Below are 27,069 nucleotides of genomic sequence, written 5' to 3'. Positions count from 1 at the left end.
AATCTGTTGCCCTCTCGCTAACTCATAAGGTGACCCTCAGTCAACCATCCAAGCACTGTATTCGAGGCTGGCTGGATTTTCTCGCTTGCACGATGAGAACGCTCTGAATCCTCTTTACGGGAAGCTGCAGATAATTGCTGCTAGGCATCACTGCATCAATTTGTTTTGCATCAGTACCGCGTATTTAAACTACCTAACATTCCTTACTCAAATCACTAGTTGGAGCCCCGTTCTCCCAAGCACTACTTCTCTTTTCGGAATGCGCTTGTCTCCTATTTCTGGGCATCTGTCTATAATCGAGCTGCCACGATTTCCCGATGTCACAATACGAGCAACGGCTTCATAGCGGTCACTAGCGAACTTTTGTCATATTCGGCTGTAGTTGTTCGCTTTGCTAAGCGGAGCTGGGCCTGGAAATCCTGTTCTCTGATTGTGCCGACACGCTATACGAGGAAGACCGCGTAGGGAGGCTAGAGATCTATAGGATCTCCTGTAGTCCTATCTATAAATGAGATAGATCACAGAAACGAAAAAGATTGTGGCAAAGAAAAGGTCCCGATGAGAAAGGCAATAACTCAGTCCCTCACCATACTCCGAAGCGTGAACTATGTCAGAGTCGCCTAAAGGCCATCATCGGAGGAGGCCGGACCTAGGTCAGCCATCAATCGATGACACGCAAGAAGCCCTCTGTAAAGTATTTCTAGAGACCGTCCACGTCAAGAGCATATGGCTATAGTTCAAGACACCCTCCAAGTATAATAGGAGCCAAGAGAGCGCACGCAACAAGAAGGAGATCGAACGTGATCCCGTATACTATTGGCATCTGAACCTGCGCGGACACATTCAGATACCTAAGATGAAGCCGCGGGATCGTGTTCCAATTTCTCTCTCAAGTCTCAAGTGCCAGAGATGACAAAGAGGCACGGAAACAGGATTAGCTCAGATCAGCATCATCCGCAGTAGTGACCCCAAAAAGAGAAAGAATTCATGAGGGCCGGGCACAGTTTGATATCAACATCCGCTTGCTTGCGCGCGCGGCGGAACATCACACGTGGTGGGACCTTGGAAAAAAACTTGAAGAGCTCGGAGGCGGAAACGGCGATGTTGTGCAATAACAAAAGAAATTGACGACCTGCCCCTTTTTGATCGCGGCGACGCAGTGTATCATCACGTGAGTTCGCGAGTTCGGATACCTAGGGCTCCTGGTTGGAGCCAGCCTATCTCCAGCACCATCTCCTCTGTTTGCTGACTAAACGGCAACAAACATCATTGCCCTGAATACTCACAATTACAAGTGTAATAGTCAGTGCACTGACTAATTAATTTTTTTTTTTTCTTTTCGAATATCGCAGAGTCGCAGCGGAAAAATATCAGGTATTGCATTTCTTGACGCCATCCACCAGCTCCCCGCTCCCAGCTCTCAGCAAGCCTAATAAGGCAGGCATGTGGCACCAACAGGTGATGTGCAACTTAAGGGCCGGCCCCGAGTAAAGACTTCTGGGAGGGGGCACGAGTCAATCAGACACGTTCAAGGAAAAGACGTCAGATGAACATTCCACCAGTTCTCTATCGGAAATCTTCTAAATCTCTCATCCAACCTGGGAGATATAAATATATGCTTGGTGGGAATGCTCAGAGATGGCCGTGGCTGTCTCGACAACGGAAGGCATCTATCTGTACGTCCGGTCTCCCGCCCGCCTTCGGTAGCGCTTCCAGCAGTATCGATCTTTTCGACCTTCTACTCCTGCCTTCTTTGGGAAAGATCGAGTATATCGATGCAGTTACAGCAGTCTCCTTTTCAGAATGCCAACAACTCTCTCAGCCGTAGCAGCAGCAGCAGCAGCAGCAGGAAAGAGATAGACTTTGGGCAGCGCAGAATAGCTCTCAGGAGACCATCGACAACAATGATCCTGCGACCGGCAATTTATCCTTTGTTGAATGTCAAGAGCTTTCACAGGATGCGAAGGGGGAGAAGATCCTCGCAGCAGAGTATGCTTCTTATCAAGCCGATGGAGACGATAGTCTAGTTTCCACATCTCCGACGTTCCCTCAAAAGACAACAGACATGCAGCCTCCATAGAAGAGCAACAACACTTCCGAGATGGTAGACCAAGTCTCGACGGATCACCTGCCCGTCGACGCTGAAAATCCCCGTAGAGATAGTGTGGTTATGTCGGGCGAGCTTTTCGCAATGTCGAGTTCACAAAGGGTTGAAAGCCGATATCAACACCCCGGCGGCAGCCTCTCAATGAGCGACTGCAACAACCTCTCCCGTGCCATCGGAACCCAGCACATGTCAAGAGCCGCTCCGAGGCGTCGCAAACGGACACGAGGCGAAATCGATGCCTTCAGGCGGCAGATGGGCCGCAGTGTCAGGGCCAGAAAATTGCAGACCTCGACCGCCGTGAAGAGGATCGAGCAATTCCTCGGCCCCGGCAGCGGCTGTAGAGAAAGAGCTACGTCGGGAATACAGGCACGGCGACGGCGACAGCGAAGGTATCCGAGCCGCGAATCTCGCGCCGCACTTCTCGAGAGCGAGTGCGCATCTGCTCGAACGCGGTCTACGCACCCACTGTGACCCTTCCGACCCATGCATCTCCACGCGACGCCTTTCAGCCTCTCCATCTCCCGGGATTTGACATGGCTGCAGGTGAGCCATCGCGACCCGGCGACTTCAACAGGACCACTACGTATGGCATGTACCAGCGCGGCGTCTACCTCCTCGAGATCACGGCGTAGTGCTCGCAATGCTTAAAAGTCGCCCGTCCCCCCACGTCGTCGCATCGAGGTATGGTACGTACTAACGTAGGCTCGGCTCGGCCCGGTCCGGTCCTCCGTAGGCCGGCATGCATGCATGCACGCATCTCCGCTCCGCTCCGCTCCGCTCAGTACCAAGATCGCTACTACCGCAAGGAGCGTCACCAGCGCAAAACAGTCTACCAGCTCCTGAGCGACACGACGTATATCCAGTCTCGCTTCTTGGTGCTGGCACGGTGGCGGCCGGGGACGCAGGACCCGAGACACGATTACGTGTTCGACGATATCCTCCTGGCGGTCCTGGCGGTCCTGGCGGAAGCCCTGTGCCAGAATATTCCTGCGCGCCGGAAAGGGAAGAGAAGAAGAAGGCGTCGACGCTGGCTCGGAGGTGTGAGTCGTGGCCGGTGGTGGGGAAGCGGGTATAGAGGGTTGAATGTTCTTTCTGCTGTTGGGTGGGGAGGGATCCGGCTCGGGGAATCAACCACACTTCTTCCTTGAGTCAAGGGTTCGGAAACGGATGATCTCTGGAGTAGGTCGATTTTGTACAGGCTCTTGATCACAAGAGCTGGGGCACTGGGTAATTTAGGAATAGAATAAAGTGGGCTAAGGAAATTGATTCGTCGGTCAAGTTGGACTTTGGGGTGAGTCGAGGAGAGATCGCATGAGTCCGCTTGACTCTACGGAGTATGTGTTTTGGTAGTCGTACATCATTAGAAGCAGAAGACTTTTGAGGCTCACTGATCCATCGGAAGCCCACTACAGCCCTCGGCTCGGTCGAGCCCGAGACACGTTGTTGTCATGCCGAGATGAGTAAATTAGCAGCCAGCAGGTATTGATTGTCCACGAAAAGTAGACATAGCTTCTTGGAGGACAACGGGGATGATTTCTCGTGTAACACGTGGTGGAAGCCTTTTTCTCCTGGGTATCTAGGAAACAACTGTCGCCGAATGAATGAATGAATGTACAAAGTTTCCCCAGCGCCTTGCATCCGTAACCCCATATTTCAGTACTGCAGCGGCTGAAGTGCATTGGAGCTCCAACCCAGAGCCCACTGGGTGAGTCAACGCACCACTGCCCTCTCCGTATGTACACTTGTCATTCACAATGCGTAGAAGGCGTATGCACGCACACCCTGCTCGTCAGTTCAACCAGGCCCAGGTCCCTACCACTCTTCCCAGACTCTCATCGGCCAGGGCCGTGAACATCTTGATGCTTAGATCCAGATCTGTGGGCTTGCATCCCATACACTTATCCACCACCGTCACATCTACACTCCGGTTGGCCCGAACCGCCTCATTATATCGCGTTACTCGGATCTTCCGCCCACACAGCGGGTTATCATTCGGGTTCGAACTCGTCATCACCGCGTCCCATACCGAATGCGACACCGCGCAGATCGAGTCCGACGCAGCGTGTTCGAGGCCGCAGGCGCCGAGTCCGGGATCATAGTACGTCAAGTCGCCATTGAATGTGCCGTTGCTTGTCGGCAGCGGCAGGTTCTCGGCCTTGTTTCTGGGGAGAGGAGGAGGATGATTAGGATTAGGTCGGTTCTTTCTTGCGAACGGATAGGAAAATGGTCGTGTGCGACGACGAAGACGCGCACGCAACAGAGGAAAAAAAAGAGAGCGGCGGGTAACGGAAAGAAGAGAAAGGAGAAAAGGGGAAAAAAAAATATGGCTAAGAGACGGCCAACCGAGCCCGTGTGCCTGGAGCCGGAGAGGAGAGATGCACGAGTCTCTCAACGGAGGACTCCGGGATGAAAGGTATCGAGAGTAACTAACGACTTCTGCGGAAGGCCGATCCCGAGTCCGAGGCCCAGGGCGAGGGCGAGGAGGAGGAGGAGCGCCCCGAGGCTATACAGCATGCTCTTGCGGCTCCTGGGTCTAAGGCTACACGCGGCCCGGTGCGGCACGAACCGATCGGAGAACGTGCGCATAACGGCCGTCGAGTCTTCTCCGGCCGATGCTGCTTCTTTTCCTTCTTCTGCTTCCTGCTTGCGTGCCAGTAGCGGCGACTGGGCCATCAATTTGCTGAGTGGGCCTTTTTGCTTAGGGGGGCGCGGGGTTTCCCATTCTGGGAGCTGGTGGATTGTTTCCGCCATGTGGCATCTGGGGCCTTGGAGAAAGTGATTACACGGAGTTATAGGATCTGAGTTGTCGATGAGTGTAATGCGAACCAGTTTGCGGACGGGAGTTGAGGTGTAAATGAGTGTAATGCGGACCAGGACCAGCTTGCACGCGGTGTAGTCGTGGGAGTGGTCCAGCAGCGTCCTACCATGATGCCCAGGTCGGTGGTCACGTGCGTGGTCATTTGAGCCGCCAACTTGGATTTCCCGGACTGGGCGATGTCCAGCCACGTGACCTCCCCATGAGTACCGGTACTCCGCGCCGACCGAGTACAGAGAGTACCGAGTCCAAAGTCGACGACAGCCTTGCCAACAGCCAAGGGTGGGGAGCGTCACAGCTTAACGGGGACAGCCCGACAGCCAAACACCCCCGTGGCCAAAGCCCCTAGGAAGCCTGATTCTAATATTAGAATCTTACAGTACTTCGTCCGGAACGTTGGAATTTAAGATTAGAATAAATCTGCGTAGTACTACTACTACTACGTACTTGGTACGTACTACGTAGTCGGTGCAATGGCGTTGGCAGGGCTTTATGTATTGATGGGGGAGAGAACAACTACAACAACATGCAACTACAACGTACAACTACAACATACAACTACAACGTACAACTACAACGTACAACTACAACTACAACTACAACTACAACTATGTATCCGGATCGCTTCCGTACTACCGGCACAACGCTGGATTCTGCTCGCTGAGTCAGCCTTCTTCTCGCTTGTCTACCTGCAGTACCTCTTGGTTACCTGAGGAAACTTCGTCTCCCAAGCAAAAAAGCCTTGTCCAGTAGTTACAGTACTTGTTTCACCGGGACATGCGGCCCACGAGGAACTCCGTACGGAGATGTGAAGGCTCCACAGTGGATAGCGGTAGTATCACCGCCGGGATCCCGGTTCTTTACCGAAGAAGAGACGGCAGAGCGTTGCACCACCAAAAACCACCCTGGCCGGCTCTTATAGTTGTAATTAGCAAAGGCGGGAATACGGTAGTCCTCACCTCCGCAAGCCACCTTGGCTCTGGATACGATTAATAGGAGAACATACGAAGTCGTTTCTGCTTCGATATCCAAATCTACTTGCGACAAAGCGGATAATCGGGTCAAGGCTGATAGTGCCTGTAGGTATAGGTATAATTATAGGTAGGCTTCTAGAAAATTACTTATAGCTTTCCACAATCCTCCCATCTGACCCAACATCAAACATCCGTTACATTCTCCCGCAAGCATCGGCCCTCTTCTATTAACTTCCATCTCTTAACTTCTATCTAACTTTCTCTACAAACACTCCGTAAATCTATCTATCAAGATGATGTTCAACAGCGTCTTCGCCGCCGTCCTTGCGCTTGCAGCTACTGCCGTCGCAGCACCTGCCGAAGCTGCACCAACTGTTGGATCTGTGCAGTTTTGCCGCGGTGCCGACTTCGTAGATTGCGGAGACATCAACTTCACCTACGGCATTTGTTGTAAGATTCCTCCTTCCTATCTATAGAGTTGAAGCTTACGAAGTTGAAGCCACATTTGGTGGTCATTATCACGACAACTCTGCCACCTCCCTCGATACTAAGGGTCCAACATGCATGTTCTATGTGTAAGCCACTCATTGACATCCAACTCAACCCAGACAGCTGATGAAAATAGCGATGAATACTGCAAATCGACTAGTGGATTCTTCTCTGCGACAGGACGCGTGGACTTGTCGAAGAACAAGGCTTATGAATTTGCCAACGATGCGATCTCTTCTGTCTACTGCGAGAAACCATGAAGCGCCACAAGCTAAAGGAAGACTTGCTGGTGTCTGGTCCGGTGTCCTGCTTAAAAAATTCTACGTTTCTAAGACTGGTAAGATTCTTGGACTGGCGGCCAAGTCTCGATTGTATATAGTGTCACTACTTAACATTGAAATGGAACATTCATTTCTGATCCCCGATTGGAACTGGCTCCCTGGCGCTTGTATTTTGGACGGTCAACATTAGCAGCAAATATCAACTCTGAGGGCTCGGCTATTTCAACCTCACTCAACCTCGGCCAACCCGCTATTCACAGCACGAACGATACTGTGACCAATATTGGTTACAGAATAGACTACTTTTGAACTAATATGCTTTTACTCTGCAGATCTGTACATCGCTGTTTTTTCCCGATTGATGGATGCTCTTATCTTATCAAGGCCGGAGGACGATCTAAGTGGACGTACGTCCCTAGTGATCGGTCACTACCAGCGAGCAATTCATGAATCGAGGTCTATCATTAAGATTTTGGCTCTCGGATTTTTCGCTTACCAGTTTTCAAATGTTGCTTTTGCTCTCAATCGTATCCTATACTCTGCTTCAATTGTACATTTGTTGATTTACAGTACTACACAAGAAGTTGCATTACAGGTTCACTCTCTTTGGCTTTTGGATTAGTCTTGTGTAGCACCAAGATGCTTCTTCCAATCATCTTACTATGAATATCATCTGTTCATTTCGACGGCCGCTATTTCTGTAAATCATTTCTCCTAATGTTAGCACAGAAGAAGTGTTCATTACACAAATCGTAGTGTACACGTTGCCAAGGCCCTTGACAGTGAATGGGGTTGGGAAAAGCATGTTGCGCAAGCCAGGAAAGTAATTGTGAGGCACAAGGACTCAACCTCGTTTATGAACTGCTGGAGTAACCCGCATGAGAGTGAATATACGTGACGCGCTACACTAGCGCGGACGCGTGGATATTTGGAGCTGTTCCGAGCCAGCAGCCCCTCCCTCGATATTGCTCGACAGACAACTTTCCAGTCTCGATACTTAGACTCTACCACCACTTCGAATAGGTTTGACATCCGATTTCACATACAAGGCAAGAAAAGATGGCACCACTTCGCAATACCAGCGACAGTGGTCCTAACAACCGTGTCAAGCTCCACTTACCAGCCCGCCATGCCCCCTTCAATCCTTACACTCGAGACGAGCGGTTCTTCCTTCCTATCCAATCTCACCGCGGTCCAAAGCTGGTCTACGAGCGATCGGCCGGCAACATCATTCGCGTCGTCAAAGACTTCAACTTCAAGGAAACTACGGCCGCCGCGGTGGATGACTTCGTTGCCCAGGCTCTCTGCCATAAACCAAACCCTTCTGGCCCGGTCAATCTTCCGCTCGGTATTGCGATCGGAAAGCATGGAATCATCGACTACTCCATCGCCTTCCAGCGCCTTGGACCCAACTCCATCAACAGTAAGGCTACTACAAGTGGATGCATCCGTGGCTCTCCCCTCGTCAATCTTACATTCACAAGTTCTGATGACACGACGTCCCCTACTACCTGGCGCGCCGTTGTTCTTGGTCGAATCGCCGGACCGCATCAGCTTGTCGATCGCGTTCAGCAGTCCCGCTGGATCGTCATGCTCGATGAAGAGCGTCGCCTATGGGTTCTGTACGCTGACGGCATCGACAAGACTGACATCCAAGCCAGCCATGGTCTATATACTTCTCCGTACAGCTACAACTGGTATGCGAAAGTGTGCCCACGCATTCTAGGCACATAAACTTGCTGACTGGTGAATAAACAGGGATACGGCATTTGGGGCTCAAAAGCAGTTCGGTCAAAAGGTCGTCCTCCTTGGCTCCATCGATGAGATCCCCTTCGGAGCCGGTAAGGAACTGCCCACTCCTCAAATCCAATCGATGGATTGGTCAACCACCTTCGTCAAGATCGATGGCCCCTCTAGACTAGCTTCGAAGCCACTCGTCTCGGTTGGTACAATCAAGCGCCTCCTGAATACCGATACCAGCTATATCAAGCTCCCGGATTATGGCAAGAAATACTTGCCGTGGTTCAGAAGCGTCCTGGGCTTCGAGAAGTTCTGTCGGGATCTTGATTTGGCGAACCAGTCAGCTGGCCTCGTCATCGGTCGGACCCTGTCTGAGGCAGCGTGGTGTAAGACGGTGGTCCAGGGTTACAAGACCATGGATGAGGATGTCGAACAGCGCGAGGGCGATGAGCTACTTGGTGATCTGGAGTGTCTGAGCCACTCCTTAGATTTGGTTCGTGCCTCTGCAAGAGCAACAACAACAACAATACCCTGTGGTGCATTTTCTAACCTATGTCCAGCGCCGCGAGAAGCCGATCTTCCAGTACTGGTTGGGAAAGTCGACCAAGCACCCCGGCCTGGAGCCTTTGTGAGTCGTCCTCCTCCACGAAGAACTCGAAAGTATACCCGACTGATGATGAATCTTCAGAGCAATCCTCGATGATGATGACGATGATGCTGATGGTGATACCAGTGATCGCATGGCCGAGCTGCGCACTTGGGTGATTGCAATGCTGGACGAGAATACGGCCGGTCGTGCTCACAAGCAGTCCGCTCTCCCCCGCCCTGCGCCTGCAACAACCAACCCAGAGTCGACTTTCGCCAAACCCCGACCGTCAGCGTCACAACAGGCTAACGAGGATGCCATGGACGAAGGCGATGACGGAGATAAGGATCGGGATCTAGATCGGACTCGGGATTCCGTCCTGGTGATCCGCCAGGCAGAGGTCAGTAAAATTTTTAATTCTGATTTTGTTTCTCTTAAGCTCTCACCGTGCACGCTAGAGCTAAACTAACGACGCCCAACCAGGAGGCCGGTCTAATCAAGACTACGAAGAAGGACGTCGAGATGAAACTGTAATTTCGTTCCATGAAGCTCCCGAGATCATAATCTTACAAGATTATCAATCTCCTCGGGCGGAAGATGATACTTGAGATGCATTATGATAATGACGGGTATGGAATGGAATTGGCAAAGGCGGGGTCAGCTCTATTTGTTTTTCCCCCTTTCAACTCATCAGGGTATATTCAAGATACGCTCTGGATACCTCGGCCTGGATGTAGGTAGAAAATCGGAATCAGAGCCCATATACTCATGACGGTGTAAATTTCTGCCTCGCACTCTCTGTTCCAGAGACGGAAAGGTTGACGACGAATGGCGCTGAAGGTTCCTCCCTCGCACGCTTTCCCTCTTTCGGAGGGGGTGTCAGACATCCGATTTGTATGGTGGTGACTTGAACGCATCTTCAGGGCTCTCTTTCTATAATCTACGAAATTCAGAAGTGTACTAGGAGAAGTATTGAAAACTGTGTTGAGGTATGAATCGTCATGATTTCTACGGCGACATTACAGTTACATTTGAAGAAAGGTCTGTAGCGATCGGCCGTCGGTAGACCATGAGATGATAAAGAGGACGATATTGTTTTTACCTAAGTAGAATAAAGAGGATGCAACCGATCACTCCCCAACGAAGATTAAGATCCCGTGCAAGATCAACATCACAAGCTCCAGTCCTCCTTGATCAGATCCGCCCCCTTCTCAGCGAGCGCGTAAACAGTCGCTTGTATATTCCCGCTCACGTGCAAGGGGATCACGCTAGCATCTACAATCCTCAACCCTCTCGTCCCATACACCTTCAAGCGATCATCGCACGCTCCAACCCCCGGCTGTCCCATACTGACCGATCCCAGCGGATGATACTGCGTCGCTATGTTCCCCCTCAAATACTCTTCCACCTGCTTCGCATCCCTGACATCCAGCGCCTCCTCTGGGTGATACCTCCTCTTGATCTTCTCCCGGAACGGGCTCGTGCGGACCATCTTATCCACCATCGCCAGCCCTGCCTTCAACACCGCCACGTCCGCTGGATGCGTGAGATACGCCGGATCGATCGCGGGATCGAGCGTTGGGTCGGAAGACGTGATGTGGATGCTTCCCACGGACGCCGGACGCGAGAGCGCAGCGACGAGGCAGACGCCGTGCTTGCCGACCATGTCTGGGGGCGGAGAAAGGAGCTTCTGCTGGTTCCAGGCTTCACGGACGTTGACGCTTGCGGGGAGCAGCCCGAGGAAGATGCTGCCGTAGGAGGGGTCGGCGATGCTCTCTGCGAGGAGGGCTTTGGCGGCGGGGCTGTGGCCTTTGTGTGAGGATGAGAGGATGAGTCGCTGGGTGCATGAGATCTCGTTGGGTGTTGCGACGTCGGCGTAGGAGATCTGTTGTTGTGACACCAGGGTCAGAACATCGCCACGGGGGTTGATGGCAGTCTAGGATTTTTGGCTTACGAATCCCATTGCCGCACCTCCGCTAGACAGCGGTCCGCCTTTGGTAGCCATATACTCTGCCATGGCAGCTTCGATTACAGAGGGGTCTTGGAATGCGTCAAGCGATTCCTCACCGTCGACAAGTTCATAGCCGAAGCCGGTGGTTGGATGGTCGTGGAAGTTCTCTCCAACGCGAGGATTATCGACAACGCATTTTACACCAGCTTGGGAAAGAATATCAGGATTACCGATTCCCGAGAGTTCGAGAATCTGTGGGGATTTGATCTGTTGCGTGATTTTAGCGACTTGTTTGTTTGATGTGGAGCCGAGGTATCCACAATCCTCGGTAGCAGACGAATCGATAAGCAGACAGCGTCTGACCAACAAGCGCACGAAGTGATAGAAAATGGAAAGTGTATACTTACGACTCCTGCACTGAGTATCACTTCCTTCTTCACGTTTATCTGATGAGCCCTGCCCTCATGAATAAACACGACTCCAGAAACCTCCCCAGTCTCGCTGACAACCAGTTTCGTCACCAAGGCTTCGGTCAAAACATGCAGGTTGGGTCTCTGAGCATTCGGCAACAGGTATCCAGTAACAGCATAGCTCCTCGTGCCGTCAGCCTGGCCGCCGCTCCTGTCGATAGTACTTAGTGAATGATAGGTACCTAGATGGTCCCCGTTCCAGGCGTTGATGGGGCTTCCCATCCTGTCACCCAGCGTGCTGGATGCTGCAATCCACTCTCGCTCTTGGGGCAGACGCCATGTGCTGAAGCTGGTGTGGATGGGACCGTCGTGGCCGTGGAACTCTGCATCATAGGTGGTTTCCAGCGGGATGTTTGGTTTGTTACTATAGTTGATTGGGTCATCGAAGTGCTCATGCTTTCTGAAATAGGGGAGGAGGTCCGTGAAGGACCAACCCTCGTTTCCCAGTCTCGCCCACTGTGCGTACGTGTCAACATTGGAGGTTTAGATTTGTAAGGTAAAGGCACTCACATCGTCGTAGTCCAACGCATGGCCTCGCACATACATCTGGTAGTTGATTGCACTTGAGCCTCCTAGTCCCTTGCCTCGAGGCTGTTGAAAGCTGACGTTATTTGCCGATGTCTCCACGCAAGTCAGTTGCGACCAAATATGACGAAAGGGGTTCAGGGCTTGCCTGGGGCACACTCATATGTATCCAGTCATAGTCAGGCGTACCGATAATCTTAGGATAGAGAGCTGGTGTCATGATCATAGGATCGTTGACATGCGCGGCACCAGCTTCGATGACGCCGACCTGAAAATGGGGATTCTCGGTCAATCTCGCGGCAACGGTGAGACCTGCAGTTCCACCTCCGACGATAATGAAGTCATATTCATGCCCGAGGAAGTCTTCGAGAGAGCACAATACAGGAAGATCATGGATATCTGCCATCTCTGTCCCTGAAACAGGGTGCTCAATAGTGATGAAGAATTAGTGAGGCTACTATCTTCCAAAAGGGGCAGAGGGGCGAAGAGATAATCTTTATATCTTTCGAAACTTGGGGCTAGCAGCTAGCTTCCAAGTCAAGAACTTGTTCTGGGCTACTCGATGTAAGAAATTGAGGAGAGATGGCAAACTTGCATGTTCCAGTTTATGAAAGCGAGAATGAGCGACTGCCAGCCATTAACTCAGATGCCATAGAAAGAGCTAAGACTCCGCAGGTGTGTTCCCGCGCTAGCTTTATACGTGACCATCCATTCTCGCCGTAGAGCGAAGTACTTTGCATTGCAACGCGGAGCCAACGGTCTTCAAAGAGCCAAGATATCATACGCCGGATGAAGAGCAGATTAGCCCATACCAGCAGTTAGCATTGGCTTTCAGTTTGACGTAGCATACTCATCCACCCATGATAGGATGTAGGTCGAATGTTGTGCCTCAGCTTACATGCAAGCCATGTGAGATATCAGGGGCTTTGGCACCAATATAACTACCCCGCCGTCAGCTCTCGAAGTCCAAGATCCTGCGATAGCAAACCTTCTGATCTGCCTTGGCGAATGCTTCGCTCTACCGGCACAGAGGGTTGATCACCTAACAGCATACACTTCTCGCTCCTTTCTCCCCGCCGCAAAATATCAAACAGCTACGAGATGAACAATTATTTCTTTGAAAGGATCAGCACAGGAGACGCGGCTGGGTGACCATTTCGTTTATTCATACTTGGATGCAGAGGGGGGTAAGCTGACGACATTTCCTGCCGCCTGCCTGCCAGTGCCATGCGGCACTAGCCAGCTCGAACTTCGGGATCCATATGGAAATATCAAGAACAGGAAGACGCAGAGACTGAAGTTAAGAAATTTGAGAATCCGTGAATCCGATGGTCAGGTGCTTATCGTAGGTAGCGTGCTGTTTTGTATTTGCGTTTAGCCTGCGCGTATATGACATGAAAGGGAGAAGAGGAATCTCCTCGAGCCCGGACGGCGCAGACAGGAGAGACTGGTCACCCAAACCGAAAACGAGAACGGCCGAGAGAATCTCGTGGCAGCGCACCAGCAATCGAGACTTGGGCAGGATAAGCTTGAGCTTGATTGAGCATCCTCACGTTCCTTAACGCTCTGCAGATCCGACGATTTTGGTCCAATTACCTTTCTTCACTAGGGGCCTGATACATGTGTCATGCTAAATGTTTCCCTTGCCAAGAGCAGTATATCATAGTCCTTGTAATAGTGGGCCTTGACGTCGCAACTTTTGGGGCCCTTCCCTAAAGTGGGCGAAAAAATTATGTCCCGCTTCAAGCTTCAGCGTAAAAAACGGCGAAAAACGTTGATAATCTAATATAATATTTTTTAAAAAAAATGAGTTAAAATCTTTTAGCGCTAGTTTTAATCTCAATTAAAAAAGGAAAAAAAAAATCTTTTTTTTTCGTCCTTTTTCTTTTCTTTTTTTTTTCCTTTTTCCTTTTTCTTTTTCCTTTTCTTTTCTTTTTCTTTTTTTCTTTTCTTTTTTTCTTTTTTTTTTAAAATATATATATATATAATAGATTTAGATAGTTAAGCTTACTATAGATTTTATTCTTCACTTTTTCGCTTTCTTTTTTCTTTTTTTCTTTAATTCTTAAGACTTTAGTCTCTTATAAGTTTAAAATAGTATATATACACGTACGTATTTACTTATTTATTTACTTACGTATTTGCTTTTCCTTTTTTAAATACTCTTTATTATGTATTTATTTTAATTCACTTAATTATTTTACTTTATCGTTGCGCTGCTTTGCTTTGCTTTGCTTTGCTTTGCTTTGCTTTGCTTTGCTTTATCTTGCTTTACTTTGCTTTGCTTTGCTTTGCTTTGCTTTAACTTGCTTTGCTTTACTTTGCTTTGCTTTGCTTTAATTTACTTTGCTTTGCTTTGCTTTGCTTTGCTTTGCTTTGCTTTATTAAAAAAAGTTCGAGAAAATGATCTTGCTTAGTTCGCGGACGCTTCGTACTTAATCGACTTTTAAATATTTACAAAAAAAAAAGGCTTTTGAATTAAACAAAATCTATTAGCTTGCATTTAAATCAATAAAGACGATGAAGATAACAAGAAAATAAATACTTATCTTCGTTTTCTTTAATAAAAATAATATTTATTAAATAAAAAGAGCTTAAGAAAGAGCTTGAAGAAGATAAATAAAAAAACAAAAAGATTCGCCGTCGATTCGATCTATAGCATCTTTTAACTTAATTTAAAAGACACGCGGTGAAATAAAATTTTCGTAACTTAATTAGGAATGAATAACATTATTAAAAATATATATATATATATTATTGCAATGTTGTAAGCAATGTTATAAGCAATATAAGTGTCTACGTTCCTCGCGGTTTTTGGCGTTGAAGCGGGACATAATTTTTTCGCCCACTTTAAGGAAGGGCCCCAAAAGTTGCGACGTCAAGGCCCACTATTAGATCCATTGACCGTGATTCTTTAGTGGGCTCAATCGATGAGTGGAAATTTTAAGAGGTGGAAAAAAAGAATACCGGACCAAAACAACAACGGCTCCAGAGATAAATGAGGATCGAGACATCAAAATGTGAGAAATGTATGCCTATGTCTAATCTTTTAATTCTAATACTCGAACAATTAAGCATACTAAGCTACGGAAAAAAATGTCACTGATACAATGAATCCACGGTAGCAAGATACAGAGGATAACAATAGCTATGTATACATGCAGCGGGATATTCATCAGGCCAGCCCTAGTTCCGGTAAGTCCTGGACAGCAGAAAGCGCCGAAACGACGCTTCAGACCACCAACGCAAAAGATCCATCTCCCATTCACGAGCGAAAGCCATACCCGGAATCCCAAAAGAACCTGCGGTCAGATGCCTTTCCCCAGCTCCCCGTTTTAGTCGCCTTGATCGGTCTCGGTACCTCAAGCCTCGGTCTGTACTCCTCCGAAATCTCCACCGTCGTTGTCATATGTATACCTCCATCTTGGGCTGTACCTGGGAATTCCCTATCCCAACCCTCCAACCCCGGTCTCGAAGCCGAGTTGCCCTCCCATGACTGCCTGGTGACAATCCCCAGCTCGCTATCGGTGCTCCCAGACTTGAGGTACTCTTCAATCTCGCCCGTGGCGCTGATGGTCGTGGTCACGAAATCCGTATCGTGCAGCTGCTTACCGCCGGCAAAGCCACGATGACCTTGGGGACTTGCATGCGGCTTGGTGCCGCCCGCACTATACGAAAGTCCTTTCGGGGATGGCTTGTGATACGGGGTAAAGCCTTTGAGAGAGGGGAACCATTCGCGGAGGAGTGGCCAGATCATCGGGAGGTTGGAAACGTAGACGGCGACCGACGCTTCGCGGGTGTACCACAGCATGTACCTGGGCGAGAAGACGTCGGAGAGGTTGAAGACTTTGGTGAGGATCGCGGCGACGATGATGAAGGTGCCCATGGAGAAAATGAGGATGAGCACGGCCTTCTGCTTCAGGGGTATGGTGAGCTTAGTTACGAGAGGGAGGGGGATGAAGAGCATCAGGAAGTCGGAGGAGATGTTGAAGCAAGCTTGAACTATGGCGTAGTTTTGGAGTGTCGTGCATTGGTGATTCGGAGGGGGCATGGCCCAGTCTAGCATATGTATGTTAGCGATTGCTTTATTTGAGATCTTCCAGAATTTTTTTTTTAAAAATAGGAGAGGGGCGGGGGAGGGGTTGGAAGAGAAAGTATTGAATTACAGCCTTTGAATGGGGTGCACGCCGTGAAGAAGGCAATCTCGGTCGCGACCCAGCCTACAGCAACATAGACAGAGAGATAGACAACCATGCGCTGAACTTGTAACCCTAACGTAAGGCGCGTATACATGATGAGCATGCATGCTTTTATAACGTAAATCACATTAAGCATTGCCTGCATTGCGAGGGTCAACGGTTAGGGCATAAGGTAAATCAGAGTAGGCATACCTGTTCCGAGACGAGAACAATCTTGGATCCCTTGATCCTCTCCTCGATATTCTTCGCAGTAAAAGTGTCGAAGTCTCCTGGCTGGTAGAGGTTGCTTCCCCCTCCACCCGCAATGATGTTTAAGCATGCAATTAGTGCCGTGTATAAACCCTATAGCACCAGATCAGCGACTGCCAAATCTTCCGAAAAGAATGTCAGCCTGTACTCCAGCTAGTAGCATGAGATAGTCATCCGTCTGAAGCCTCTTGATGCCGAGTCTGTGTATCCTCGCGTATCTGATGTTGGTCAGCATTGCCAGCGTGAGCACGAGGGAGTAGACTCTATGCTAGTGAGACTCACATCCGTAGCAGTAGCAGGAACATCCCAACACCATATAGAACCCAGGATTGCGCTGCCAGCGCGTGCACAAACGCGGGATCTAAATCGCCCATGGCCGGCCAGCGGATTTGCGTTCTTCGGCACTAGTAACCGTCAAGTGACGTGCAACAACAAAGGAATTAGTTATCAGGAAGCTATTAACGCAACATCTGTAGAACATATCGGTCATAGGAAGACAGAAACTCCACGAGAAAAACGCCAGACAGCTCCACGTGCAGCATCGTCGCTCTTTTCCAGAAGAATTCAAGCCAGAGAAAGGAGCTGGGGGGGTTCTCTGAGACCCAGCCATTCGCAATCAGTTTCCCGGATGAGATGCGTTGTGTATTCCAAGTTTGAGATAAGAATGAAAATTCCTTTTTCTGCACTTCTTCGCGGCTAACTTAGCTTCACGAGGACATATGCCTCGTTGTGTATGACTTGTCAAAACTGAGGAGGGCGCACACGCCAAACGACTTTCGGTAGCAGGGGAGTCGCCGTAGATCATCTCTGATGTTCGAGGCCTTTGATGATAGTAGAACATGAGGGAGAGGGGGCTAGTAAGCGCGCATGCGTCTTGACGATTTACTTGCAGGATCTCTACTGTATTCAAATGGGAGCACGCACGCCTGGCCCCCTGAAATAGAAGGCCAATTGGGGCCCAATCGACACCTGCCAACCTGAAAGTGCATGTTTACAGTTCGATCCACAGTGAGATGGAAAAAGAAATAAGGGGGAAAGGTAGCCGTACAGGATCGGGTGGGACCTGCAGAAAATAAGTAAATAATCTGCCGAGATCTACAGTCAGATCGACAGCTAAACACCGAGCTCCAGATCAGTGCACTTTTGACGACATATATCGGCGCTTACTTATCCTCTTTCGTAGTCCTGCTATTTCTCCCCATCGGGGTCGAACGTCGAAAGTAAGTGATTCTATCATGCATTCCGAATCAGACATCACGACATGACCAAAACTTGACCTCCGCTCGTCGAAACCCTGGAAAGGTCTATGCTATAATGGTTATCATGTAAGCATATAAGCATGTATACATGAAAAGAAGAAAGACGAAAGGAAAAGCATACTCTCGATTTCTCCACAAAAAATAACCAAAAAAACAAAAGGCAATGTTCAGACAACAGGAAAGATCTGCTTGGCAGGCTTGGCGAGAAAATAGCTCGTGGCGGCGACCAGTCACATTGACCAAGAAAGGGAAAAAAAGGAAAGAAAAGAAGAATGGGGGAAAAATCGGATAACCCCCACGCAACAACCAATCCTCAACTCTCGGAGTTTGAATGGATATTCCTACTAGCAGTAGCAGAATACCAAATCAAATCAAACCAAAATCGCTACCGCCGCTTCTCCTGTCCGAGGTGTATATATATCTTCATAATTTTAATGAGTACAGATCCCTTTTTGTCTTGTTTACTTCTTCTTCTTCTTCTTCTTCTTCTTCTTCTTCTTTGCTTTGCTCAGCAGAAACAGCGAGATAAAGTGGGACGGGGCCAATGAGTGGAAGATTATTCTTGGGATAAAAGTTGTGTTTTCATTCTGGGAGACAGAAGTGAGCTCACGTAATGTATGGTATTCTATATCGTACGCAACTTCCAAGCAAGCAAGGAAGCAAGCAAGCCACTCTAACCGCCAGCTGCAAGCAAGCAACAATAACGACACACCAAAGCCCCCACCACGACCACGACCACTACCACACTACTTAACAGCCTTCAGAATCGCCTCTCCAACCCCACTCGCACTCGCCGGGTTCTGGCCCGTGATGATCTTCCCGCTGACCACCACGTTCGGCGCCCAGTCGCCGTCGGCCTTCCGGTACTTGCCGCCGCTGGCGACCTTGAGCTGGTCCTCGAGGATGAACGGCATTGCCTGCGTCAGGCCGACGGCGTCTTCCTCCGAGGTGGAGAAGCCCGTGACGGCATGGTCCTTGAGCAGGTAGTCACCGGCGGGCGTCCTGACGTGAGCGAGGGCGGCGGGGCCGTGGCAGACTGCAGAGACGATCTTGCCGGCCGAGGCGAACCTGGTGATTGGGTGAGTCAGCGAACGTTCGTTTTGTTTTGTTTTCGTTTGGGAGTCTGTTTTCCTTTTTCCTTTTTTTTTTTCTTCCTTTTTTTTTGTTGGATTGGCTCGGGAATGCATAGAGTCCTCGTAATAAAGAGAGACACTGGAAAAGAGACTTCGCAAACAAGTAGAGAGGGCTACTGTAGCCCGATTGTCCTTACTCGTTGATGATCTGGTGGGAAGTGGCGTCCTGAGAGAGATCCCACATTGCTGTCTCATAACAACATTAGCTCTCGGCTATCGCAATCGATACGTCTGATATGCCGCTTCCCCTAAGGATATGAATCGAGGAAGGGGGAAAACATACGTCCATGCCCTCCCACAAAGAAGATGGCATCGAACTCCGCCGCCTTGCCCACAAAGCTCGACAGTTTCTCAGTGTTAGTCCATACTTTGTCACCGAAATACAGTCAGCATTATTATTCCAAGCCAAGCCCAAGATCAAGGAGCTCAAGATCTGTATCCAAAAGATGCAAGATTCGGGAGCTTATCTTCTGATAAGGACTTCCCCAGGAGTGTGAAGGGAATGGAGAGGGGCAAGGAGGAAGAGGAGGAAGAGGAGGAAGAGGAGGAAGAGGAGGAAGAGGAGGAAGAGGAGGAAGAGGAGGAAGAGGAGGAAGAGGAGGAAGAGGAGGAAGAGGAGGAAGAGGAGGAAGAGGAGGAAGAGGAGGAAGAGGAGGAAGAGGAGGAAGAGGAGGAAGAGGAGGAAGAGGAGGAAGAGGAGGAAGAGGAGGAAGGGGAGGAAGAGGAGGAAGAGGAGGAAGAGGAGGAAGAGAAGGAAGAGGAGGACAAGGAGGACAAGGAGGAAAACTGGATATATATCTACGCACGCTTCTCCTTCTCCTTCAAGAATTTCAACGACGCGGCATCATCCTGCGACGCCTCGATGGAGGCCGGGTCGAGCGGGGAGGCTCCGCCTGAAGGGGAGGCGATGGTGATCTGGGTGTGGGGGGCGAGGACCTCGTAAGGGTGTGCGAACTCGGGCTTTAGAAAGTATCGCACAACAACACGAGTTAGCTTATCAGCTGTCGATGATAGTGACGATGTGGTTTTCCTAGCTCGGAAACCTCCGTGATGGAATGTTGTGGATGACTTCTCAAAAAAAAAAAAAAAAAAATTTCTTTCTTTCTTTTTCCCCGTCTTGATTTTTTTTTTGTCGGAATGGGGTTTGGTGGAGATGGAAATGAAAATTGAATTGGGAGGGAAAAGGACGGGGAGAGGGAGAGAGGGGGAGAAGGAAGGGACGCAGATTTGTATTGGAGGATTGCACCGACCAGGTACCATCCCGTAGGCTTCCCGGTGTCGCCCATCTTGTTGTGGCTGGTGAGCACGAAGAGGATTTTGGGTTGCGACATGGTGATTCTTGAGTTGGTTCACTTGGACGATTACTTGGTTCTCGGGTATGAGAAGGGGCGTTGTATTGTGCTTTGTATATCTTTTCTTTCCGTTCGGGCGGAACGTGGAGGGGGTGTGTATATATATGTATATCTAAAAGCACTTGTCTGTGTACAGTATATCCAAGAAGAAGAAGAAGAAGAAGGGAAAGCAAGTGCGGGGAGTCTTTTCTCTCTGACATAAGCCTTCTGAAGTAAAGTATGATCCTCGGCCCGCTTAAGCTTATGGCTTAAGTGGGCCTCCATAAGCGAGCCGACGATCTGTATACCTAGCCTGGGTGCTTGTTCCTTGGAAAGTGGTAAATAATAAACTGGGTCGGGGGATGACATTACCTCGTAGTATAAGGAGGCTCGATTATTTCCCTGTATGAGGTGCCTCCTAGGAACCTTTAGCTCTCTCCTGCGGCAGAGAGTCTGAAGAGCCGAAATTGAATCATCGACATGCGGCGACTCTTCGAGAAGATTTTCCTTTACAGGCTGTTCCGAACCTCCTCCCTTTCGACCGCTACGACGACTAAGATTTATGATTGACGATCATACTGATTGAAAAGACTAAGAGGATTTGCGATAAAAGGAGAACGAGTATAAGAGACAAGAAAGGCTCAGTCCGATCGATCGAAAATACGGTATTGCGCCTTCGACAAAGGCGCTTTGCAAACATATCGGCTTTACACAAGGGTTACGAACGCGAGCCTTTATAGCTATACGACCAAAGAAGAAGATGTTTATTCTTATACAGATCGAGGTCGCTCGTAAGGCTACACGTATTCGATAGTTACCGAAAGTCAATTTGGTACAAATTGTTTAAAGTGCTTTTAAAAGGTTTATAAAGAGTTTGCCATACCGCGGGATTAGACACCCGGCGTTATCTATATATATATATATATATATATATATTAAAGGCTTTTTTTCAACGTGATTTTCTTTCTCGATTAGATAAACTTTATATATAATTCCTTTATTTAGCACGTCGCCGTACCCTATAAGAGGTCCTAAGGGCCAAGCATTGCGTTTTAGATACCCGCCCGACGTAAATAAATACTAATATTACTACTATTACCTTGTACTATAGTTATACACTGATACATACCATGTTTTACCTGAAGCCACGAGGATTAATAATTAAATAGATATACAGTCAGGTGCCTGCTTTCTATCCCCCTCCCATTCCTTACAATGGAGCATTAACTTTTCCCAATCCCCATTCCCCCTGCTCATCCGTCCTCCGAAGCCCGTACCTCGTAATACCTACAATTAACCTAGACCTCCGCATGTACACTGTGCAGCTGGACAATTATCAAGTCTATCGCGGCTAACATCCATTTATGAACCCCCTATTTTATTTTAGGTAGAACTAGGTACCTAACCTAGCTACCTATCCAATAAATAAATAAATAGATAGATAGATAAATTTAAAGTCATTTTTTAATTACTTGTTTCTATTATATCAGATATGACCAAGTGTATACGGAGAGACAGTATCTAGTAGTATATACCATTCATACGTAGTATGTACACATGATACTCCGCGGTGATGTCATCGTACATACTCAGTCCAGGTGCCCGAGAAAATCCATCATCCAGATTGAAGATAGCACCACGGTACAGGCCTAAGTGTTACAGCCTGAGGATGCCTCAGAAGTCTAAATCTCCACTTCAAACCGCCTGGTTGCCCTACCCTCAGGGTGTAACACTTACGCCCGTGACGTTGTACCTGTAGATAACCGCCTGAGCCCGCCCGCCCGTCCTTGCCCCACCCCCTCCTCACAGGCGCCTAAACATAAACATGCTTTCGAACTTCAACTACCGGTATCGCATCAACACCAAGCCTTTGCAAACAGCCCTCGTCGTGAAGCATATCGCCCCCCCTCCCCTCCTGAGCATAGTATCATGCAAAGGAGGGAGGGTCTTGTCATCTGATTTCAAGCCTGCTCTACCTACCGTATCTCCAATCGAAAGCTCATCTCCCCCTCCCCCCCCAATTCCCTCCCACATCAATCAAGTCCAAGATTAACAACAGACACACACTTTTATGTCATAGAGATAATACTACCTGTTTGGACACCCCATCCCGAATATACGGAGGGGAGATCTCCCTGTAGAGTACCGTTACTTAACGAACCTACCCAGTCCATGCCCTCTCGAATGGACAGCCCGAGCTCGCTTCCTCAATAGGTAAAGCACGCGGCGTAAAACAGGCCTCTCTCTCTCTCTCTCTCTCTCTCTCTCTCGCAAAGATATTTTTTTTTTTTTTCGTAATTCAGCCAAAGAAGAGATGAGGGAAAAAAATTAACGTGTTTTAAAAAAACGAAATAAAAATAATAATAGTAATAATAATAAAATCCATAGACCACATGATGATTTGCACGGGTTTACCGTAAATGTGTTTTTCCCCCCCTCTTTCTTAATCGCTCCCTCTAGGTATTTTGATGTTTCCTGCCCCCTCTGGTGATCGAGCGCGTGCAAGGAACGGGCTTCTCTCTCTCTCTCTCTCCCCCCTTCGTAGGTATCTATCTATCTATCTATCTGTACCCACAGTATTGCTTGATACGCCGCCGCTACAGAAACAAAGCCCGCCTGTCCCCCTCATCATCCTCGGCTATCAGGAAACCAACTAAGCGTGAGACGAGGCTCATCTCCAACAGGACGCCGTCTCCGCTCCACTCCACTCCACTCCACTCCGTACTTCGTATACACCACCGGTATGTCCGCACCGGTACATACAGTAATATATCAACGCCGCCGCAAGCGGCAGGCCCATACCATCGGACAAGCTTTCCGTACTGCGTAAACTCCCCCCCTACCGGCCCCCCCAAAAATCCCGGAAAGTTGAAACGGACAGGGAGGTGCGGCTCAGGCGGTTAAAAGTACCTACGTACCGGTCGGTACCTACCGGTACCTACACCTCTGTTTCTACCCCCGTCCACTAGTACTGTACTTATCTGACTCAAAACCTCCGAGCCTAGGACATACGTACGCTTCCTACCTACCTCATTACTAAACTTGGGTGTGTATAGGTAGGTAGGTAGCTCGCAGTCGCACGTCCGTGCAACTCAGCACTTGAGGTGATCCTAAGCAGGATCAACTCAAGCTGACAGTACGGTACCGGTACCTAGAAGTGGCACGGTTCCAAGGCCTGTCTGTATACGGTACCTCGCACCTAGCAGATGAAATAGGTAGCAATGCGCCAAAAGCCATTCTCGCGAAGTTGTTTCTTGAGAATTGAACAGCGGCGCGTGTTTTCATCGCAGCGATAGATAACACCGATATTGCGATGGCGCAGATGACGCCTTTTCAAAATATCTTGAGTAAAAAAGATGAAGCTGATGGCAAATGGCAAAGAGGTAGCGTTGGAGAAGGATAAGAAGGTGATGAAAATAAGCGGGAAGAGAGGAGGAGGGAAGCTTGCAACTCGAGTTTGCAGCTTGGGAGTTGGAGCTTTTTTGCTGCAACTTTCATTTGGATGGTGCAACTAACTGCAAGTTGCGAGGGCAGATGGCAGATGCAAACTTTACGAGATTTTACGTGCACGAGCCATACAGATTGCTCCATTCTTGCATCTTAACGCGCAACTTGGAGATGCAAGAATATTTTGGTGGTGCAACTTGGCTTGCATCTGCGAGCCATACAGGCTCTTATTACTTAGGAATGCTCTATTCAAAAGTAGGATCGGTCGGTCCATGGTTGTGTGCTCCATACAAAGGTGGGGAGGTATAATAATATACTCCGTATTCTGCGCATCAAAGTTGTACGACTTATCGAAAAGAAGGAACAGGACAAGGGGGGAAGAGACCATTGCTGCTTACTGTGCCACGTTACGTTACACTTACTTATCTTCTCATCGTCGTCAGTCGTCGTTGCTATGTACGTCTCTATTATTTCCTTTCTCTCCCAAGTTCTTTCCGACATTCTCGCAACATGTCATAGGAAGCTTCCTCAAAAAAAGCCCGTTTCCCTGAACCAACCCGCTCATCCACCCACCCACTCACTCAATCGGCGCAAAGAATCGACTCGCCTCTATAATCTGTTCGTCTCCGTTCGCAAAATCCCATCCGACAATTGTGCTAGTCTGGCTACAGCAGATGATCCTCCGAGCGTCGAACTGCAGCTTGAATACGCGCGCCATGTTCGCCGGCAGGTGGTGTGCGTGGTGTTGGTGGGGCGCGGGCACTGGAGTGGCGTGAGGAGTAGGAAGGACTGTAGAGGAGGAGGTTGGGATGCCGGCGGGAGTAGGAGGCCGCGAGGGCTGCCATTGCTGGGCCAGAGCGTTGATGGCGTGGCCTATGGAGGCGCCTTGGGAGGTTGAGGCGACAGCTACGGCTTGGGATTGGAAGGATTGGCTGGATTGGGAGGATGAGGGAACGGCTTGGGTAGACGAAGAATCGGCTTGGGTAGACGCAGGACCGGCTTGGGCAGACGAGGGACCGGCTTGGGAGGCTGCCGAGTTCTGGCCATGCTGCCGCGCTATGAGCGCGTTTTCGACGATAAGTCGCATACGATCAATCTGCTCCGGACTCTCGTTTAGTGCCGCGATGGCAATATGGAGTTGCTCGTAATCCAGCATCCGTGGGTGTTGCTGGAGAATTCGGCGGAGAGCGACTCTGCCTTGAGGCACGGTGATAGAGATTAAGTGGTGGTAGTACTGGTCGGACCCAGGGGCAAAGGGCAGGCTTGGAGCATCGGCGACTGGTTGTGGTATTGTGGCGGGTGGCACGGGACTTTGAGAGGGTTGAACAACTGTGCTGTCCGTCTCGCTCGTGTTCTCAGGAACAGCAGGAACAGTAGGTCTTGACGCTACAAGAGCAGCTTGTTCTTGCCTAAGAGTATGCTGTGCCTTCCAGACTCCCTCTTTGTCTCTCCGCCAGATGATGATAGTTTCATCGTAAGAGCCAGAGACGATACGGCCAAATTTACCACCGCCACCTCCCGGAGGGACTTTTGCACCGTATGCCGTAATATCCGTTGGTCTTTTAGATCCGGCATTCTTAAGTCGACCTCTTTGCAAGAGAGCGGCCCGAGAGACTTCTCCCGAGTCCACTGCCCTGAAATACTCGTTATCGATGGCCTTGGCAGCATCTCTGTCTTCCTCGACGCTGTATGGCGAATCGCCGAATCCTGCTTGGACCGTCCGTACAAGGTTTGAGTGAGCTCTAAGGCTGGCGACCTCCAGTCCTGACTTGCTGTCAAAGACCTTGACTTCGTTGTCGCTGCTTCCACTGACAATGCGCCGCCCGTCGTATTGAACACAGGCAATACCCTTTTGGTGTCCCAGCAAAGTTCGGATGCATGTTCCGTCTGTCCAGTTCCAGATTTTAACAGTGCGATCACCAGAAGCGGATACAACTTCATCACCCCAGATCTGCACGGCGTTCACAGCGGCTCCATGTCCTTCTAGACAGCCAATCATCGAGAAGGCTGGCTTGATAGGTAGGCCAGCTGTCGGTGAAGGGTTGAAGCCATAATTGTCGAGGTATGTGGGCACAGGGTGGACCCCCTGGAATACTGGATAGCCTGGATCCCCCGCGTTTAGTGGCCGTCGGTTGAAGACCTTGATTGTCTTGTCTTTCGAACAGGTGACCAGGACTCGTTTATCGAACCTGACATTTAGTACTGATTCACGATGCGCTTTCCGCAGTCGTTGGACTATTCCCCCGGTGGAAAATTTCCAGATCACAATCGTAGCATCACTGCTCCCGGAGACAATGATATCCTCTTCTGGATCAGCATCAAACTGTAGACATAGCACCGAGCCTTGATGATTGCACAATGGTGGTCGTACAAGCCTCCGCGTATCCAGGTTCCATATTCGTAAAGTCCTGTCCCGGCTACCACTGACTAGATACCTCCCAGAGTGTTGAATGGTGTAGATACACTCCTCGTGTGCCTCCTCGGGGAAGTCTGGATGCGGTAATTGGAAATTGGTGTATTTCTCCGCCTCCCAGTTCGCTTCTAATCTTCTTCTCTGCGAGTACAAGTACTGCCAATTTAGTCTCTTGCGATTGTCGCTCTGGTCTACTACTACCAGTGAGGAGGCACTGGCGATGGGGGCAGAAGTTGATTCGGGCAGGGCGTGGTTGATTTGTTTACTTGGTAGATCATCTACTAAAATACTCTCAAATTGTGCGATTCGTGGTGATGAGGGTGAGTGCATCTGGACACCCGCATCTTGGTGGGTAGACAAAGGTTCCTTGGTCATTGCCCCCCCGAAGATGGACGTCTGTTGGCCCGAAACGGCATCAACATCAAACATCTCGGAGTCTTCATCATTTTGGAGGCCAGGAAGTACGCGCTGGGGGGTCGCCCGTTTCTTGCTCGCATGCCCGTCGCCCTTCCGACCACCGGGTCCTGGGCGGTCTACACCCGACAAATTTGCGTTGAGAGAGGTCTCGAACTGTTCGACTTCAGATTGAATAACCTTAAATCCCTCTAGCATGTAAAGGTGCTGCCATAGCTTCCGGTCCAGAGCCAGGCCCATCCATTCTCGCGAGGCGCGGGCAGTATTGATCAGGGAATTGGGATCGAGGAAGCCGAGGACCTTGAGGCAGATCTCCTGCGGTAGATGTTTGAAAAAATTGATATAGAGGCGCGGCCGTACACGAGCAACGATTTCCGCAACCTGCGAGGTCGGTAGATGGGAGATTATAGCCATTACATATTCTATAGAAGGTCAGTCGCTACTTCAGGTCTGTGCCCGGGACTCTTGAGCTCCCAAATTTCCTCCGACCTACCTAATCTTTCAGGCGCCGTCATATTTTGTACCCAAGAAGGCAGCGAGCCCGAGTTTGCGACGGTGAGCGGGTCTTCGCTGTAGCCTTCATCCTGAGGTGATCCTTCGTAGGACTGCATAGTGCTTGTCATAGATATCCAGCTTGGCCCCAGCACCACACAGAGAGAGATGTGGTTTTTTTTTTTCCCGCACTT

The 27,069-nt window shown here is 49.6% G+C and overlaps 8 protein-coding genes across 9 annotated transcripts; 3 read left to right on the top strand and 5 right to left on the bottom strand.

The window, feature by feature from the left end:
- Positions 1-2,101: 2,101 nt before the first annotated feature.
- L3040_008049 (uncharacterized protein) lies at positions 2,102-2,739 on the top strand (the record flags this gene model as incomplete). Its single annotated transcript, XM_066154793.1, has 2 exons — positions 2,102-2,444; positions 2,492-2,739. 2 exons carry the CDS (start codon positions 2,102-2,104, stop codon positions 2,737-2,739), a joined length of 591 nt encoding a protein of 196 aa, XP_066010687.1.
- Positions 2,740-3,896: 1,157 nt separating this feature from the next.
- L3040_008048 (uncharacterized protein) lies at positions 3,897-4,858 on the bottom strand (the record flags this gene model as incomplete). The annotated part of the gene is made up of 2 exons (XM_007291965.1): positions 3,897-4,269; positions 4,539-4,858. The coding sequence occupies 2 exons, from the start codon at positions 4,856-4,858 to the stop codon at positions 3,897-3,899; spliced, it is 693 nt and encodes a 230-aa protein (XP_007292027.1).
- Positions 4,859-6,189: 1,331 nt separating this feature from the next.
- L3040_008047 (uncharacterized protein) lies at positions 6,190-6,645 on the top strand (the record flags this gene model as incomplete). Its single annotated transcript, XM_007291966.1, has 3 exons — positions 6,190-6,346; positions 6,396-6,471; positions 6,522-6,645. The coding sequence occupies 3 exons, from the start codon at positions 6,190-6,192 to the stop codon at positions 6,643-6,645; spliced, it is 357 nt and encodes a 118-aa protein (XP_007292028.1).
- A 1,080-nt stretch (positions 6,646-7,725) lies between these two features.
- On the top strand, positions 7,726-9,526 carry L3040_008046 (uncharacterized protein; the record flags this gene model as incomplete). 2 transcript variants are annotated; one of them, XM_066154792.1, is made up of 5 exons in its annotated part: positions 7,726-8,363; positions 8,425-8,899; positions 8,967-9,034; positions 9,140-9,392; positions 9,476-9,526. In XM_066154792.1, 5 exons carry the CDS (start codon positions 7,726-7,728, stop codon positions 9,524-9,526), a joined length of 1,485 nt encoding a protein of 494 aa, XP_066010686.1. The 2 variants fall into 2 exon arrangements, with proteins under 2 accessions (XP_066010686.1, XP_007292029.1); XM_007291967.1 differs by having other exon boundaries at positions 9,095-9,392.
- Positions 9,527-10,163: 637 nt separating this feature from the next.
- On the bottom strand, positions 10,164-12,344 carry L3040_008045 (uncharacterized protein; the record flags this gene model as incomplete). The annotated part of the gene is made up of 5 exons (XM_066154791.1): positions 10,164-10,877; positions 10,947-11,210; positions 11,351-11,869; positions 11,924-12,034; positions 12,087-12,344. 5 exons carry the CDS (start codon positions 12,342-12,344, stop codon positions 10,164-10,166), a joined length of 1,866 nt encoding a protein of 621 aa, XP_066010685.1.
- A 2,859-nt stretch (positions 12,345-15,203) lies between these two features.
- Positions 15,204-16,760, bottom strand: L3040_008044 (uncharacterized protein; the record flags this gene model as incomplete). The annotated part of the gene is made up of 5 exons (XM_066154790.1): positions 15,204-15,997; positions 16,105-16,276; positions 16,330-16,479; positions 16,535-16,604; positions 16,669-16,760. 5 exons carry the CDS (start codon positions 16,758-16,760, stop codon positions 15,204-15,206), a joined length of 1,278 nt encoding a protein of 425 aa, XP_066010684.1.
- Positions 16,761-18,391: 1,631 nt separating this feature from the next.
- L3040_008043 (uncharacterized protein) lies at positions 18,392-20,109 on the bottom strand (the record flags this gene model as incomplete). Its single annotated transcript, XM_007291969.2, has 5 exons — positions 18,392-18,713; positions 18,916-18,964; positions 19,062-19,145; positions 19,585-19,738; positions 20,029-20,109. 5 exons carry the CDS (start codon positions 20,107-20,109, stop codon positions 18,392-18,394), a joined length of 690 nt encoding a protein of 229 aa, XP_007292031.2.
- A 4,024-nt stretch (positions 20,110-24,133) lies between these two features.
- On the bottom strand, positions 24,134-26,994 carry L3040_008042 (uncharacterized protein; the record flags this gene model as incomplete). The annotated part of the gene is made up of 2 exons (XM_007291970.1): positions 24,134-26,805; positions 26,877-26,994. The coding sequence occupies 2 exons, from the start codon at positions 26,992-26,994 to the stop codon at positions 24,134-24,136; spliced, it is 2,790 nt and encodes a 929-aa protein (XP_007292032.1).
- Positions 26,995-27,069: the final 75 nt, after the last annotated feature.

Source organism: Drepanopeziza brunnea (genome assembly GCF_022702325.1).
Source record: "Drepanopeziza brunnea f. sp. 'multigermtubi' strain 214-2 chromosome Unknown ctg14, whole genome shotgun sequence".
Classification (NCBI taxonomy): Eukaryota; Fungi; Ascomycota; class Leotiomycetes; order Helotiales; family Drepanopezizaceae; genus Drepanopeziza; species Drepanopeziza brunnea.
This window is presented reverse-complemented; position numbering and strand designations above follow the sequence as displayed.